The sequence below is a fragment of the Sceloporus occidentalis genome, unplaced genomic scaffold, assembly GCF_023333645.1.
Source record: "Sceloporus occidentalis isolate IW3139 unplaced genomic scaffold, rSceOcc1.0.p SCAF_282, whole genome shotgun sequence".
In the NCBI taxonomy this organism is placed as follows: domain Eukaryota; kingdom Metazoa; phylum Chordata; class Lepidosauria; order Squamata; family Phrynosomatidae; genus Sceloporus; species Sceloporus occidentalis.
In genome coordinates this window covers 74,492-92,478 of record NW_028317262.1, presented here as the reverse complement: position 1 = coordinate 92,478, position 17,987 = coordinate 74,492, and the positions used below count along the sequence as shown (strand labels likewise).

Sequence of the window (17,987 nt, the reverse complement as noted above, 5' to 3'; positions counted from 1 at the left end):
GTCCGCCTCTGACTAAACAATTGCACAAAACGTTTTGACTGCTTGGCTGCCGACTGTTCGAAATGGTTTAGGCTTATTCCGTCGTTCCATCGAGTGCCTTATTACATACGTTCTGAAGATGAAGGTCTCAACGTAGCAAGGGCACGACTGATGATGAAGACAGGATTCCAACAATCTCTGTCCAACGTGGAGAAGAAAAGTTAGGTTTTGGGAAGATTCTTTTTCCTCCAAATCATCAGTTTTACAAGCAGTCCGGGTAATTTGGGTGCTTTTCAGGGCTTCTAGAACATTTCCGCGGATCCCAAACGGAACTGGAAGAACGACTGGAATTCTAATTGGCATGCGGGGCTAAGCTCAACTACTATGCAGGAAGACTTGCACTTGATGAAGGAGAGGACATTTTTAGGGCTAATTGACCTAGTTTCTGGAAGACGGTTCAAGGTTCACTTAAACAGTGCATTATATCGGTGGTTTTGCCCTGCAAATTTTGCACTATTCACTCGAAGCGATTCGAGTGCACAATCCGAGGAGAAAAAAAAAGGAATTTTCAATCAAAAAACTGCTGCTTTATACAAGACACTTTTTCTATATAAAAAAAGTTAATTTGCACTGCCTTTACGTACAACCGAACCGATCGCGTCTCGGATACAAAAAGGGATCTGATTCGTACTTTTCACCAGTGCCGTTAAATTATTCCAACTTTATGGGTTTTCTTTTTGCACGTTTTTTGATATTTAAGAAATTCTTTACATTTGGAGAATATTGTGTTTCCTTCGTATACATTCCAAGAAATGTGTTTGTTTTTTGACGTTATAAGCGAGACGACCTCCGGTTTACATATGTTAGGTACACTTGTTATATCAATGCAATCTTCTGCACTGAATTATGGGTACATTCATGTTTCAGTTATACGGTCAGACTTTTTATACTGGTTCTTTGGATGGTCTTCACGTTTCATCCACAATCATCTGACCTCTCATGGTCTTGCACCTCCTCGTAGCCGGAGATAAGAATTCATCGCCGGCTTTTCTGGGTTTTAAAGTGAAGGATGAAAGGAAAGACTTGTGATTCATCTCAAACCAAACTGTGTCTTGTGTTCCTGGCCCGCCGGGGAAGTCTAATTAGAGACGCGCTGACATGTATACGATCATGAGACTGCATGTGACTCCTCGTCGGGGCAACGACCTTCTCCAGCAAGACGCAAACTCAATGGTACTTTCTCCGTTCCCATCGGATCTACGTCTATCATCCTTTTCCCCTTTCCTCCCACCATGGAGAAGGACCGCATGTTATCGTCCATGGACCCTACAAACGGGGGTGGGGTGGGTGCAATAGATCGTAAAACGGTGACTGCCGTACCATGGAAAGGCTTAAATTATAATGTTTTTGTGTCTTTTTTTAAACAATAAAAAGTGTATATAATGGATGTCACCGAGTGTACAGTTTCCACGCCTCTCTGTGAGGATTTACGAGCGTGCGAGTGCATGCGTGTGTGTGCGTTTGCATGCATGCGTGTGTCGAAATCAGTGCTCAGGGATAAATATTTGAAGTGAAAGAATGTCCTGTAATCTTGATAAGAAGACACTTTGATGGATCTTGAACGGATTTGCCCTGACTAAGGGTATAATCGGGTGGGGGATTCTTAAAGTCTGAGTCAGTTTTCATCATATATTTGTCTTAAAAATAGTCCGGATTTATACAAATTGACGAATAAAGCGGGTTCTGAGTCACTCCGGGATCACATCACAGGTGAGTCGGAGGACTCGTCCACGAGCCACAACTGCTCTCTGCATGCGTCATATGCCTATAGAAACAATTAAACACGTTAATTACTGTATTTTGTGGGGATTTTTCACATTCCAGAATAGCCCCCCAATCCTGATCCTACACTGATACACTACTATACCTCCCAACTGCCTGTTTCCCATGCGACAGTCCCGATTCGCATGGGGCAGCTATGTGTAACGTCGATTGAGGTCCATGGCATTTTTGCTCTAGTGCTGCAAGGTGGCAGGCAGGGCAAATAGGCACGTGGTCCTGCCCCACTTGTCACCCTGCCCCCCCAACGATTGAACACCTGAGTGCTTGGGGACTTATGCACTACATATAAGTCATGCTTTTTTTCTGGAACATGCTGTTTTGCTGGCTTGGTAGTTAAGATCAAAGGATAAATAAAAATAGAAATATAATAATCTAAAATATTGCGCGAGAGCATGTGTATATCTACAAAATAAATGCCGTCAAAAAACGAAATAAAAAATAATATACAAAATATAGAAATGGCCAAAAAATCTAAATGCATAAAACATACATAAAAAATAATATATAAATCTAAAACAATGCACACAAAATCTAAAAAAACCCAATATATAAATATAAAAATGCACAGAAATATGAATAAAAAATAATATATAAATCTAAAACAATGCACACAAAATAAAAAAAACCAACCCAATATATAAATCTAAAACAATGCACAGAAATATGAATAAAAATATTTAAATCTAAAACAATGCACAGAAATATGAATAAAAATCCTTTATAAATCTAAAACAATGCACAAAAAATGTGAATAAAAATAATTTATAAATATTCAAATACGCAAAAATTCAAGTCTCTGTCTGTAACGGACACGAATTTCTGGCTTTGAGTCGACGCTTTCTGTCCCTTCCCGCTTCCTGTAGCCCGGGTCCTGAGCTGTGCGTCTCCTAGCAACGGTGCGGTCTCCGCGGCAACTGATGACAACAGAGGCCGCTCCGGCTCGGATCGTTAGTGAATAACGCGATGTGGGCAGGCGGCGAGCTTGGCGAGGAGCGGCTGCAGGAGTTATACGCCTGGATAGACCGGGTTCCGCTCAGCCGGGCCAAGAGGAGCATCAGCCGGGACTTCAGCGACGGAGGTAATGCCCCGGCCCCGGCCCCAGCGACGGGGGGGGGCAGGAGGGTGGGACGTGGGGTAATGCGGAGGGATCTATATATCTGCATAAACAGCCCTATGGATGCAACTCCTAGACAGTCCTCGGCTGCCTGAGACTGATGGGAGTTGTAGCTGCCCATGCTCCCCTGCCTGTAGTCTCTGTATATACGGCAGCGCATGCGCAGAGAATGAATTCCCTGCCCCCCCAAGATACCCCAAATATTAACCCTTTAATAAACTATTATTACCTTTTATTTATATAGCACCAACAACTCCCGTGGCACTTCTTACAGTCCCTACCTTCAAAGCGTCTGACAGAACTAGTAATGGGGCTTGGCACAGGAGCTTACGCTCTAGAAGGAGTGGGGGAAGGTATGGAGTTAGGGGATTGCCCTAGATGGATGTGGGAACGGAGAGAAACGTGGGGACCAGGATTAGGAGGGATGTCCACAGGCCTACTAGAAAGAAAGAGGGATGGAGAAGGATTTGGACCGAGCAGAGGGGGTAGTGGAGGGATGCTGAGGGTTGGTGTCCTCCACGGGTAAGAGGTCAAAGTGCAAACGGGTCAGGAAGGGAGGGCAGAATTGTGGGAAGGTGGGGAGCGTGTGGCAGGGGTTTGTCGGAGAGAGTGAAGTATACTGCGGACCCCAATGTGCGTTTATCCCCCTCTCTCTTTCTCAGTGATGGTGGCGGAGGTCGTGAAGCATTTCCTTCCAAAGATTGTCGAAATGCACAACTACATCCCGGCCAACTCGACGCAGCAGAAGCTGAGCAACTGGGGGGCTCTCAACCGGTAAGTGCTCCGGCTAGGGGCTTATGATATAGGGAAGGGGGACAATCAAGCCCTCCGGACTGTATACAGTAATATAACCCCCCAGCGCTGTATACAGTAATAAAACCCCCAGCGCTGTATACAGTAATATAACCCCCAGCACTGTATACAGTAATATAACCCCCCAGCACTGTATACAGTAATATAACCCCCCAGCGCTGTATACAATAATATAACCCCCAGCGCTGTATACAGTAATATAACCCCCAGCGCTGTATACAGTAATATAACCCCCCAGCGCTGTATACAGTAATATAACCCCCCAGCGCTGTATACAGTAATATAACCCCCAGCACTGTATACAGTAATATACCCCCCAGCGCTGTATACAGTAATATAACCCCCAGCGCTGTATACAGTAATATAACCCCCAGCGCTGTTTACAGTAATATACCCCCCGGTACTGTATACAGGAATTTAGGTCACTCCAATAAACTTCCTTTATCTGCAGACCTGGAGCTGGCGTCGCTGTCAGTCATGTGATATTTTGGGTAACTTTCACGGTTTAAACACCGCATAGAGTTGATGCTTTATGGCGATGCTAATGAAGTCCGTTCCTCCATAGACTGTCATTAGTCAGAGAGTCCAGCTGTGAGATTAAGACTGAGCCATTCTATTATTCCCCACAGGCAGTATGATAAGGAGTCGGGGGGTTTAGTAGATTGGGGATCAGATAACAGAGCGAGAACCTCATACAAATGGCTGATATGCAGCTGCCTGAAAACGCCAAAAAAACGGGGTAAATTAGAAAACAAAGCAATATTTTGGAAAATCTGATACTAGGAATGAAAAAGGTGAGAGAGCCCTCTTTAAAAAGAGGCTGCCATGTGAGTTATGGTATATACGGGGTTAAAAGGCAGGTCTGGATAGAAGCAGAGAAACCTGGATTTAATGACTAAGGGCTATTAAGAACAATAATGGAGAGCTTGTGTCCGCTCCCCGGGGGGCCGTGCATCCATCTTGTCTTCCTGCACCTAAATCCCTTCTACTATTCACTAATGAATCAGGAAATGCCCAAGGGAAGCCAGCTCTCCAAACTCTCGTTTAACCCAGCAGCCGCTCCTAGAGAGGGGGAGAGAGAGTGTGAGAGAGAAAGAGAGAGTGCGAGAGAGAGAACGAGAGGGCGAGAGAGAGAGAGAGTGATTACGAACTGATTGCAGGGACATGAATAAAACCCATAAGCGCATTATATCTGAGAGGAGACGCTGTCATTCCATTTGAAGTTCTGAATGAATCACCTGAGCACAGCCTGCTGTGGCTTCCAATGTCTCAGATACTCGTCAGGATATAGAGATCTATCACAGGTCCACATCGTGGCCTGGTCACGCAGTTTCATTGGTATCCCCATTACATTATCTCTCCCCTATTAAGTGGCAAAATGTCACAGTACTGGCGTTATCAAATCAACTTCCTGTCCTTTCTCCTCTCCCTACCCTGACAAAGTCTGCCTGGACCAATCAGCAACTATCAGCAACTTCATAGGGTGGAGATAACTTAATAGGGAGGAATAATCATGGAGGTTCTAAGAACAGGAAGTTAAGATGGCCGCTTCCATGGGACACACATAAGTTCCTCAGTTTCATAGACGCAAGAACATTTTTGCACCCCCCCCCCCTGAATTTAATACAAGCTACTGTACTGGTCATAATTAATTATATTCTAATTCATTCAAATAATTATTTAGCCATAATCCACTCATAATTATTAGAACAATTAATTTAATAATTTTCAGTGAATACATCTTTGAATAATTATCAGTGAATAATAATATGTAAATAATTATTTAAATAATTATCAGTGAATGAGTAATTATTATATGAATAAACATTTCAATAAGTATCAAATAACGAGTAAAGAATTATTTACTTATAATTCGGTGTTAAGGTTAGAATGGAGGGGGCTCCCCGTTACCGCGTGCTGGCCATACAGTAACGACGTATTATTATTATTTCACAGGAAGGTATTTTCCAAGCTGAACTTTCACGTCCCCGAGGACATTGTGCGAAAGCTGGTCTCTAATGCCCCGGGAGTGATTGAGCCGGTGCTGTACACTCTGCGCCAGAAGATCGATGAAAGACTCCAAGGAAAGCAGAAGGAGAAGGACACGCAGCAAGCCAAGGTCTGTCTGGCGGCAAGGGGCAATCGTCTTATTTGCACCCTGATAGCTTGCTGTGGAATCTTTCTAGATTTTACAAAACATTGTATTCGTTCCAAAGCAGAGGTAAAAATTGCCACAGGCCCCCCAACTTCAACAACTGGTCTGTGCCATCATTGGCCCTAAACAACTGGTCTGTGCCTTCATTGCCCCTTGCCCCCCTCCAACATACAACAGATGTAAACACACTTACACAAAGTGCACACACGTACTCATACTCACTAACACACACTCCATCTCACCTCACTTACACAATAACACATTCATGCTCACACACACACACGAAAACACATGCATGCTCACAAACACAAGTACACATCCATGCTCACATACACAGCGGGGTCACGTGACTCAGAGACGTTGCTGTCTCCCCGTGCCGGTTCAAATTAGTTTAGAAAGAAACTGTATGGCGGCGGGAGGGATATTGGGCGGGAAGTGGAGGTACCTGGTGCGACCCCTTCAAGACGGGGTCACGTGACCCCTTCTTCCCGTCTCCTTGTACGAGTTCAAAATTGTTTAGAAGGGGGTCACACCGGGTACCTCCACTTCCCGCCCAATATCCCTCCCGCCGCCATACAGTTTTAAAGTGTCTGGGGCTAGCCCTGCCCCTTTCTAAGCTTTTCCCCCAAAGAGGCTGAGAGGGCCTATAAGTCCAAATTGTTACGTGATCATACCTGGGAAACCAAAGTGCTCCCTGTACTGGGGGAGTGGCTTGACAAGGGGGCATAGTTAGACATGTATGGGGGCGGGACTAGCCCCAGAGCACCTAGACTTCTATGGGAGTAGGAGGGGTTGGGGGTTGGGCAATGTTAAAGACTGCTCCGGCGTCCCACCAGTTCCCTGGTATGTATGTGATGCACTACATGTTAAGTCCTGTCCCCCCCTTTGTGCAGCGCTGCGGAATATGATGGCGCTATATGAAGCAATAAATAATAAAACTAGATGTGGATGAGTTCAGCTCCTTGGTTTATGACGGGTATTGGACATCATTTCTTGGTTCTTTCAGTTGCAGGAGTCAGAATACTACAGTACGAACACTGGACCCCCAACCTATAGTAAGTGTAAGAACGTCTATGTATTGCGTGTATCCCATGGAAACAGCCGTGGTAACTTCCCGTCTTCCGGATCCTCATGGTTATTCCTCCCCATTCAGTTATCTCTCCCCTATTGTTAAGTTGCTGATTGGTTCAGACAGCCTTTTATAAGGGGACGGGATAGGATAGTAAATCGATGAATTAATGCTACAGTCGTAAATTTTGCTTACTGGCCTTTGAAGTCGAGGATCAGTAGAGAGGAGGTTTTACTTCCACGGGTCTAGAATTAATCATTCTTCTGAAAAACACGTTTATTTGCATTTCCTGCTCATTTCCTGGGCCGCTCGGTCAGGAATTTGTGACTGCAGAATAAAAGCACTGATATGGGAATTTCAGCTCCAAACATGTTAAACTTTGTCAGCTTGTCTTAATACTCGGGGCTGTGCCCTGTCACATGAATTATACTTCAGATGCTGGTTTTTAAGGTCATGCAGGAACTTGTGCATTAAACAGGTTCTTTCCTTAACCCTGTGCTATCTATCTACTCCAAATCCAAGGCGAAATGCATCCGGTGTGCAAATGCTATACAGTGTCGCCAATGCAGGGATCTGACGTTTAAGTTCTGATTTTACAGGTTCCGGTGCCATCCTCTCCCCCACAAGAAAGCCTTTCCCCCTGACGGGGACCAATGATCAGCCTCAGAGACACCCCAAACGGTAACGTTCTGCTTAACCTTTCTCTGCGTCTGTCTGGCAGTGCGAGGGTTACGGGCTGGGAATGTGGAGTGTTAATATTTTGCAGTTGTTAAATCCTGTGACCTTGTGATGGAGAGGTGGACAGCTGAGCCTCCCCTCCGCAAGGCCAGGAAGCCAAGGTCAGAGGTAGCACTGTATGCCATGTCTCTCCCAAGTTTTCTTCCCATGAGGCAGGGGGGTTCTCTCCCTGCAATCATTTCATTAATATTGTTATTATTATTAATTATTAATATAGTCACTTAATTTATTAAGTTAATTACTCCAAATGAAAACACACAAAAAAATAATAATAAAAAAATATATATATATATAATATGTAATAAGACAGACTTGGGTAACTAGGTAGCACAGTATAACATCACTTTCGTTTTCAAAAGAGCTTAGTAACAGCTTTAGCTGCTTTTTAAAGCTAAATTAAATAACATTCAAAAAAATACACTTGAATATAATTAATTGATAATCAGTTATCACCTCCTGGAGGTAATGTTAGTGGCCTTATAATTACTATTAACCCTTTAGACTTTAATTGTTTGATTGTAAGTACATACCATGCATTGTTGGAAGTAGCAGGTAATCTAAGAGAACCTGTGGCCGGCGACACTGTGGTTTACAGTAGCCCAGATACCATGTCGATTTGGCCCCTCGTCTAAGTTTTGCAATGAGCAGAAACAGTAAGGTGGGAATATATTCTAGAGCTACAGCTGAAACAATCATCAAGTTGAAAATCTTTCATACTCTCACTCAAAATTGCTCGGTACCCTCAAGGAAAATAGTTTATACCCCAAATTTTGTGTCCAAAGAGATTTTTGATATGTAAGAATTATCATCCCGTCCACTGTGTCCACGGCTTTATTATCTAACATTGTAAAAATCCCAATAAGTAAAGACATGCTATTCGGAGAGCTGGCCAAATGATGTAGGAGTGTAGGGTTTCCCCTAGGGCCCTGATTTGCACACCCTCAATGCGGACGGCCTTGAGGTGCTGTGTTATACCAAGACCCTGCTAACATGTACAGTGCTTTAGATGGATCATACCATTCCGCTACCTCCTGAACTCCAAGCTAAGTCCACACTGAGGTTTGTGGGAACTACAAGACCTCATCAAGCAAACATACAATGGCCAAAAAGTGACATTAACTCGAGTTCCATGTGACCTTCTTGTTTTTTGATGCATTTTCATATTCTTGAAATTCTCTCGGGAAACAAAAATGTGTTTTCTAATGAGAAACAGCACTGATCATTCAGCGGCCCAGAAAAGCTTTTTTTTTTTGGTAACTTAATCATTTTCTTAGACCACAGCCAGTTTTTTAATCTGCAGAAAGGGACAAACCAGCAGTGTTTTTCTTTCTCCGACCTCGATTGCTCTGTAGACTTCATGTTGTTTAGTCAGCAAACTATCTCATTCAGGGGTCAATCCCAAGTGCACAAGGCAGAGAGATTTATGGTCTACAGACAAGGCTTTTGGGGGAGGGGGTTTAACATGGTTCCAGAGGTTTATACGGGCCATCTGCATGTTTTCTTATGCTGCCGGTACAGATAGGAAGCCGGACTGACAACTTAACTTATGGGAGCATTGTCTTACAGGCAGGATGGCCGCTCAAACCCATACACGCAACTAGAGCCCCATGTACGTCTGCTATTGGAGGAAAAGGAACAAGAACTGATGACCCTTCAGGAAACAGTTCAAGTGAGTATTAGTACATGCATTTTACACTAAAATGCTTTGATCAAATTCTTCCTCCCTATTCAATAATGAAAAAGCTTCCCTGACCGGGAATCAAACCCGGGCTGCGGCAGCGAGAGCACCGAATCCTAACCACTAGACCACCAGGGATACTATAACGTAGTTCACCTTTCCTTTGGTGAGCAGTGGCACTTAATGAAGGCACTACAGCGGTGGGGAATATGATGGCGCTATATAAAACAGTAAATAATAAAGGGTAGAGGAGAATATCCAGCAGCTTTGTTAGGTGGGTAGACTTCATGGAATGTATCACTGAATCCTTTTGATATGAAACAAGCAGGCATGCTTTGGTGAAATTCTTCCTCCCTATTGAATTATGAAAAAGCTTCCCTGACCGGGAATCAGACCCAGGCCGTGGCGATTGTGCCGAATCCTAACTACTAGACCGCCAGGGATACTATAATGTTGTTCACCTTTCCTTTGGTGAGCAGTGGCACTTAATGAAGGCACTACAGCGGTGGGGAATATGATGGCGCTATATAAAACAGTAAATAATAAAGGGTAGAGGAGAATATCCAGCAGCTTTGTTAGGTGGGTAGACTTCATGGAATGTATCACTGAATCCTTTTGATATGAAACAAGCAGGCATGCTTTGGTGAAATTCTTCCTCCCTATTGAATTATGAAAAAGCTTCCCTGACCGGGAATCAGACCCAGGCCGTGGCGATTGTGCCGAATCCTAACTACTAGACCGCCAGGGATACTATAATGTTGTTCACCTTTCCTTTGGTGAGCAGTGGCACTTAATGAAGGCACTACAGCGGTGGGGAATATGATGGCGCTATATAAAACAGTAAATAATAAAGAGTGAAGGAGAATATCCAGCAGCTTTGTTAGGTGGGTAGACTTCATGGAATGTATCACTGAATCCTTTTGATATGAAACAAGCAGGCATGCTTTGGTGAAGTTCTTCCTCCCTATTGAATTATGAAAAAGCTTCCCTGACCGGGAATCAGACCCAGGCCGTGGCGATTGTGCCGAATCCTAACTACTAGACCGCCAGGGATACTATAATGTTGTTCACCTTTCCTTTGGTGAGCAGTGGCACTTAATGAAGGCACTACAGCGGTGGGGAATATGATGGCGCTATATAAAACAGTAAATAATAAAGGGTAGAGGAGAATATCCAGCAGCTTTGTTAGGTGGGTAGACTTCATGGAATGTATCACTGAATCCTTTTGATATGAAACAAGCAGGCATGCTTTGGTGAAATTCTTCCTCCCTATTGAATTATGAAAAAGCTTCCCTGACCGGGAATCAGACCCAGGCCGTGGCGATTGTGCCGAATCCTAACTACTAGACCGCCAGGGATACTATAATGTTGTTCACCTTTCCTTTGGTGAGCAGTGGCACTTAATGAAGGCACTACAGCGGTGGGGAATATGATGGCGCTATATAAAACAGTAAATAATAAAGGGTAGAGGAGAACATCCAGCACTTTGTTAGGTGGGTAAACTTCATGGAATGTATCACTGAATCCTTTCCATATGAAACAAGCAGGCATGCTTTGGTCAAATTCTTCCTCCCTATTGAATGATGAAAAAGCTTCCCTGGCTGGAAATCAAGCCCAAGCTACGGCGGTGAGAGCACTGAATCCTAACCACTAGTCCACCAGGAATATCATAATGATGCTCATCTTTCTCTTTGGTGGGCATTAGCATCTCATGAAGGCACTGCAGCAGTGGGGAATATGATGGCGCTATATAAAACAGTAAGTAATAAATGATGAACAAGAATATTCAACAGATGTGCTAGGTGGGTAAACTTTATGAAACAAGCAGGCATGCTTTGGTCAAATTCTTCCTCCCTATTCAATAATGAAAAAGCTTCCCTGACCAGGAATCGAACACGGGCCGAGGCATTGAGAGAGCTGAATCCTAACCACTAGACCACCAGGGATACTATAATGTTGTTCACATTTCCTTTGGTGAGCAGTGACACTTAATGAAGGCACTATATCGGTGGGGAATATGATGGCACTATATAAAACAGTAAATAATAAAGGATGAAGGAGAATATTCAGCAGCTTTGTTAGGTGGGTAGACTTCATGGAATGTATCACTGAATCCTTTCGATATGTAACAAGCTTCCTTGACTGGGAATCAGACCCGGGCCGCAGCAGTGAGAGCGTCGAATCCTAGCCACTAGACCGCCAGGGATACTATAATGTTGTTCACCTTTCCTTTGGTGAGCAGTGGCACTTAATGAAGGCACTACAGCGGTGGGGAATATGATGGCGCTATATAAAACAGTAAATAATAAAGGGTAGAGGAGAACATCCAGCACTTTGTTAGGTGGGTAAACTTCATGGAATGTATCACTGAATCCTTTTGATATGAAACAAGCTTCCTTAGCCAGGAATTGAACCCCAGGCCTCGGCGGCAAGAGCACCGAATCCTAACCACTACACCACCAGGGATATTTTAATGTTGTTCACCTTTCCTTTGGTGAGCAGTGGCACTTAATGAAGGCACTACAGCGCTGGGGAATATGATGGCGCTATATAAAACAGTAAATAATAAAAGGCAAAGGAGAATATCCAGCAGCTTTGTTAGGTGGGTAGACTTCATGGAATGTATCACTGAATCCTTTCGATATGTAACAAGCTTCCTTGACTGGGAATCAGACCCGGGCCGCAGCAGTGAGAGCGTCGAATCCTAGCCCCTAGACCGCCAGGGATACTATAATGTTGTTCACCTTTCCTTTGGTGAGCAGTGGCACTTAATGAAGGCACTACAGCGGTGGGGAATATGATGGCGCTATATAAAACAGTAAATAATAAAGGGTAGAGGAGAACATCCAGCAGCTTTGTTAGGTGGGTAAACTTCATGGAATGTATCACTGAATCCTTTTGATATGAAACAAGCGTCCTTGGGCAGGAATTGAACCCCAGGCCTCGGCGGCAAGAGCACCGAATCCTAACCACTACACCACCAGGGATATTTTAATATTGTTCATCTTTCCTTTGGTGAGCAGTGGCACTTAATGAAGGCACTATATCGGTGGGGAATATGATGGCGCTATATAAAACAGTAAATAATAAAAGGCAAAGGAGAATATCCAGCAGCTTTGTTAGGTGGGTAGACTTCATGGAATGTATCACTGAATCCTTTCAATATGTAACAAGCTTCCTTGACTGGGAATCAGACCCGGGCCGCAGCAGTGAGAGCGTCGAATCCTAGCCCCTAGACCGCCAGGGATACTATAATGTTGTTCACCTTTCCTTTGGTGAGCAGTGGCACTTAATGAAGGCACTACAGCGGTGGGGAATATTATGGCGCTATATAAAACAGTAAATAATAAAGGGTAGAGGAGAATATCCAGCAGCTTTGTTAGGTGGGTAGACTTCATGGAATGTATCACTGAATCCTTTCGATATGAAATAAGCAGGCATGCTTTGGTCAAATTCTTCCTCCCTATCGAATGATGAAAAAGCTTCCCTGACCGGAAATCAAACCCAGGCTACGATGGTGAGAGCACTGAATCCTAACCACTAGACCACCAGGAATATCACAATGATGCTTATCTTTCTCTTTGGTGGGCATTAGCATCTCATGAAGGTACTGCAGCAGTGGGGAATATGATGGCGCTATATAAAACAGTAAATAATAAATAATGAACAAGAATATCCAACAGATGTGCTAGGTGGGTAGACTTTATGAAACAAACAGGCATGCTTTGGTCATTCCTCCCTATTATGAAAAAGCTTCCCTGACCGGGAATCGTGCCGAATCCTAACCAGTAGACCACCAGAGATGCTATTGAATCAATGGATCTTCTCTTTGTTGGACATCACCGCCTAATGGCAGGGCAGTAAGTAGTTAATCTACAGATATAAAATAGTTCCCTGAAGATAAACCTCAAAACATGTACACTTGTTAAAAGCATGAAATGACAAACTAGGAGTATTTTTATTATATGATTTAAAGACCAACCATTAGTTCCACCACCTCTGCAGGAGAATGTCCAGCAGATGCGTTAGGTGGATAGACTTTATAGAATGTATCACTGGATCCTTTTGATATGAAACAAGCAGGCAAATTCTTCCTTACTATTCAATAACAAAAAAACCTCCCTAACCGGAAATCAAACCCGTGCCACAGCGCCAAATCCTAACCACTAGACCACCAGGGACTCTATGACCTTCAAAGTTTTTCTCTTTGGTGGGCATTAGCTACTGAAGGCACTACAGCACTGGGGAATATGATGGTGCGATATGAATCAATAAATAATAAAGGAGGAAGGAGAATGCCAATAGACGGTAATAATCAAAGCTACCTCTGGATTCTTTTGATATGGAACGAGCATTTATAACTTAAGTTATAAAAGTGCAAGGAATTGTACGTGGAATGTATTCGCTTCTCTGAGTGAATTACCGCCGGATCCCTTATAGACAGACAGTGATTAACCGAAGAGCTGACACGTTCTATACCCCAATGTGGAATGATATTTCTAACCACAGCACTGCAGATGTAGCACGAGCAAGCAGAAATCTGTCACATCCAAACCACTGATTCATATCCTATTAAATCAACGATAAAGGTAACGAAATGCTCTTTCCGCTCGGTGGACAAAGTCCGAGGACAGCAGTTCTGTTTTTTAGCACCCGTGCCTGCAATTATAAATCATAACGAAATGTTTAGCAACTCTCAACACATTAAACCGAGATGGCCTTCTACATAGCTAGACTTTGTTAACTGTGTGTGAATGCTGACCAGCATGAAGTTTTAACCCTTTCTGAGGTATACAGCTGTCCCAAAAGGGCTAGAGTGCCAACTAGTTACTAGGGATCAGGGATTATGATGGCATAGGTGCCCCCCACTGTAAACTATCCCTACCTCATATGCAAACATATTAATTTATTACATTTATGTATTTTTAATGTATTATTTAGACACAAAAAAGGTTTTTGTTTACATCATTCTCCAAATACCGGTGTGCCTTGACCCCCAGGGCATTCAAAGAGTTAATCCTACATAATGTGCTGTGTGTTGAAAGCAGGAGGGCTGATTGCTACCTTGTCTAGGAAGAGACAGCGCTAAAAACTCCCCATTTTACGTACAATAGAAGAGAAAACCTTTGCACAACACTTTTCTTTTCCAAAGCACCCCTTTATGGCGGTATCAATCCAGCCAATAAAGGTGCTCGTTTAAAAAAAAAGGACACAAATAGTGTTTATATCTGTGAAGCTCCAGCAGACATAAACACGCGTCTGTACCAAAGGCATACAGTATACACCAAGCTGAACCCAGCATATTATTGCTTCTGTGAAACCCCGGAGATCTAAAGCCTGAAGATTATTTATAAAAGTGTCCTGTAAATTGGGAGATAAAGGCTGACTATCTGGTGCTCTCATGGGCCAGGAGCGTGTCATGTCTGCCGTGTGACAGCAGGGTTAACACCGCTCCCAAGAAAAACAAAGAGTGGACCTTCTTCAAACAGCTGTTTCTCATCTCGTGAACTCGTTTTTTGGGGGAAGGGCTAGTCAGATGTTCTCGTGTTATAAAATAAATCCACATCAAGGTTAAAACAATTGTTAAATTGCGCAGTCAGAAGAGCTATTACAGGACAGTTGACCACAGCAAAGAGCGAGCGGGTGGCGAGTGTTTGAAGATTAAGCCGCGTGTTTATAAGTAGAGAGATGTCGTCGTAACAGCACTTTTTACGCAGCTTCGGGCAGGTTTTAGAGAGCAGTAGATAGACTCGCCTGCCACCCATTCAGACCCCACAGTGGTAGGTGGTAGCTTTATAGCTATTCCCTGGCCTTGTTTGGGGTTATCTCACTGACAAATTGGTTTAGTGACCAAATTTTATGAAAAGAAGGATGTCCAACTCCAACTTGAAAGCACTAAGAGCAGCACTGGGCAACAATTCTATGTTCAAATCAAAGCCTTGTAAACGAGGGTGGTCATCATTAGGTCACCAGAAGAAGACTAGATCTGCCATGACCAACATTGTTATGGTTACTTTTTTTCTAAAATTTGAGTTAAAAATCTTTTTTGGAAAATCAAAGTGGTCGAAGAGATGTGGAGTTTTCAGGATGCCTGCAAGGTGCAAACTTTTTTTTTCTTTTTTTTTACCCAATTAGTGCTACTCTCTGCTAGTGCTTTGATTTATTTTATACAGAGAAAAAAGGTTGGAATACAGCACTCAGTTGTGAGATGGTGCACGAGCGAGGGTACCACCAAGTCCTTCAATAAATCCAAAATAAAGAAGCAGAGGCTCAGCACTCAAATGGTAAGGTGAGTTTATTTCACAGGCAACGTTTCGACACACAGGTCTTTCTCAAGCCTAACTCCTGTGAAATAAACTCACCTCAATATTATAACATTTTTATACTAGTGGGAGACTATAAACAAAATGATCTCTTGCCTTGGCAGATCTTACAAATGAAAGTCCAGCGCCTGGAGCACTTGGTTCAGCTGAAAGATCTGAGAATAGAGGATTTAACAAGACACCTGAACAAGCAGAGAGGGCAGAGGAACATCACCTGAGCCCCCAGCATGGCCAAAAAGCGGCTTCGCCCATATTGTCTGGAAGGAAGGACAGCCCATTCCAACCAGTGAGGTCCATGTCATGTCAACCCATCGAGCCAATGCTTACATGTCCAGCCATCACCACCATATAGCATGGTCAAGGAGATTCAAGGGACCACTACCACAAACAATTTAATAGTACCCCCAACTCAACACAATAATACAATTGAATGATCCTGTGGTGGACTCCTAATATTCTCTAGTAGGAAGTGGTTTAAAAGTCTAGCCCCAGAGTAGCATCTTAGGACATGGGTAACCTTTTCATATTAGGCAAAATCTGTTGTGTCTTGGACTTTGGAAGTTGTCATGCAACATGGCTGCCCTCACAATACGTGGAGATTTCATGCAGTGAAGAATAGTTGCAGGGCCCTTAAACGCCATGTTACCTTTCTTAAATGCTGTGTATTGTATGCTATGAAAATCTAATTAGTTAGTCTTAGCTCTATACGTTGCTGAAGGTCCTACATCGAGTTGCATTAAAATATGATATGTTGGGAACCATTAATGATTATTCCTTTGAGCAGGAAATCACTATTTAATTAATTTGGGACAGAAAGGGGTATCAGACAGTCCATATATAGTACTACAACATTTTTACTGGGACACCAACTGATACAGACACATAAAATAATAAGTACTAGGAATTGGTGACCAACAGTGTCATGTGTAACCTGCACAATTAGACTTCATGTGACACGCTTCCTGACCTGGGATATGGTAAGAGAGCTCCAAACATACCTCAGGGCTTAGAAGCTATCCCAACCTTAAGGCCAGATGATGAAGAAAACATCATCATTGGTCGCATTGTGGGCAGCGAGGCCCACATACAACTTACAACCTCAGGTCTTAGTTTGGACATAAATATTTTATGGTCAAATAGACTTCAGATTGTGCCCAGAGGACTCTGCACAGTGAAACCTTTTAAACTTCACAATAGTTTTTCCACTCAAGTGACCTAGAGATCCACCAACCCACCGCTGATGGAGCGGCACATATTATCAGCCACGCAGAGCATGTGATTAGGTTAAGTTTCGACATAAAAAGGCAATCTAGAAATAATATTTGCAGGTGGCAAATACCATGTTGAGAGAAACATTAATTATCTTAAGTGAGATTGGCTTAAATTGTACCCATATGTTAACCTTTATTTTGAGTCTAAGTACCATTAAACCTCAGGTAATTACAACCAGACAATATCATCAGCACAACAGCCCTCAGAAACCTTGTCTTATTATATGGACTGACTGATATCCTCACAAAGAAACCGCCGGCAGGAGAGGTCTGGCAGCATTTTAATACAATGGGCAACTCCGGTCAAGTGGCCAATAATATTGTCCTGAAACACATTTAACAGGTAACACGGTCAATGTACACCATCTAGTCCCATCCAAAACAGGACATAGAAAGGTCATATAGAGAACACATAATGGATCCACTCATGGTGTAAATGACCTCATGAACTGCAAGAAAAAGCTTCAGGTGCAGGACCGAACTATTTAAAGGTTACGGGGTACTTGCTTCGCTTCCAGGCATTGCTGGGGTAGAAAGTGTCTTTTTTCAGCCATTGTCTCCTCCTCTCTATGATTCGCCCTTTGTACAGCACTGTGGAATCCGATGGCGCTATATGAAACAATAATAATGCTTTATCTATTTTTTGGAATTCCTTAGCTTTGTTAGGCTGTTTCCTGCTTATTCTAATTTTAGACGTTCAATAAAAACCCACCAGTCCAGAGGAACTTACAACCTGTCCTTCTAATATTCTCAACCAACATTCTGCATTCCCTCCATCCTCCTCCCCTTCAAGATCTCGCGACTACAATCAAACTATCCTCACCCAAGAATCCCCTCTTATCCTGTGTCATTCTCCTTCAGCCCCCCATTCTCCTCCAGCCCCCCAGGAGCAGCACCCTCATCATCTTCTCCACCAGTCTGTTGCTGTTCTTTCCTATTGTAATAGTGTCCCGAGCCATGATTGTAGCTCGGACGTTTGATCCCTGCGCCAGACTGCTGATGTAA

General features: G+C 43.3%; 1 protein-coding gene and 1 non-coding gene across 2 annotated transcripts; one reads left to right on the top strand and one right to left on the bottom strand.

Moving 5' to 3' along the window:
- The first annotated feature begins 2,784 nt into the window (after nt 1-2,784).
- Nucleotides 2,785-17,987, top strand: LOC149275505 (sperm flagella and cilia-associated protein 1-like). The gene is made up of 7 exons (XM_089504623.1): nt 2,785-2,899; nt 3,598-3,709; nt 5,705-5,867; nt 6,910-7,009; nt 7,572-7,653; nt 9,277-9,379; nt 17,844-17,987. The coding sequence occupies exons 1-7, from the start codon at nt 2,785-2,787 to the stop codon at nt 17,985-17,987; spliced, it is 819 nt and encodes a 272-aa protein (XP_089360749.1).
- On the bottom strand, nt 9,455-9,526 carry TRNAE-CUC (transfer RNA glutamic acid (anticodon CUC)). Its single transcript has one exon. It is a non-coding gene; the product is annotated as a tRNA-Glu (tRNA).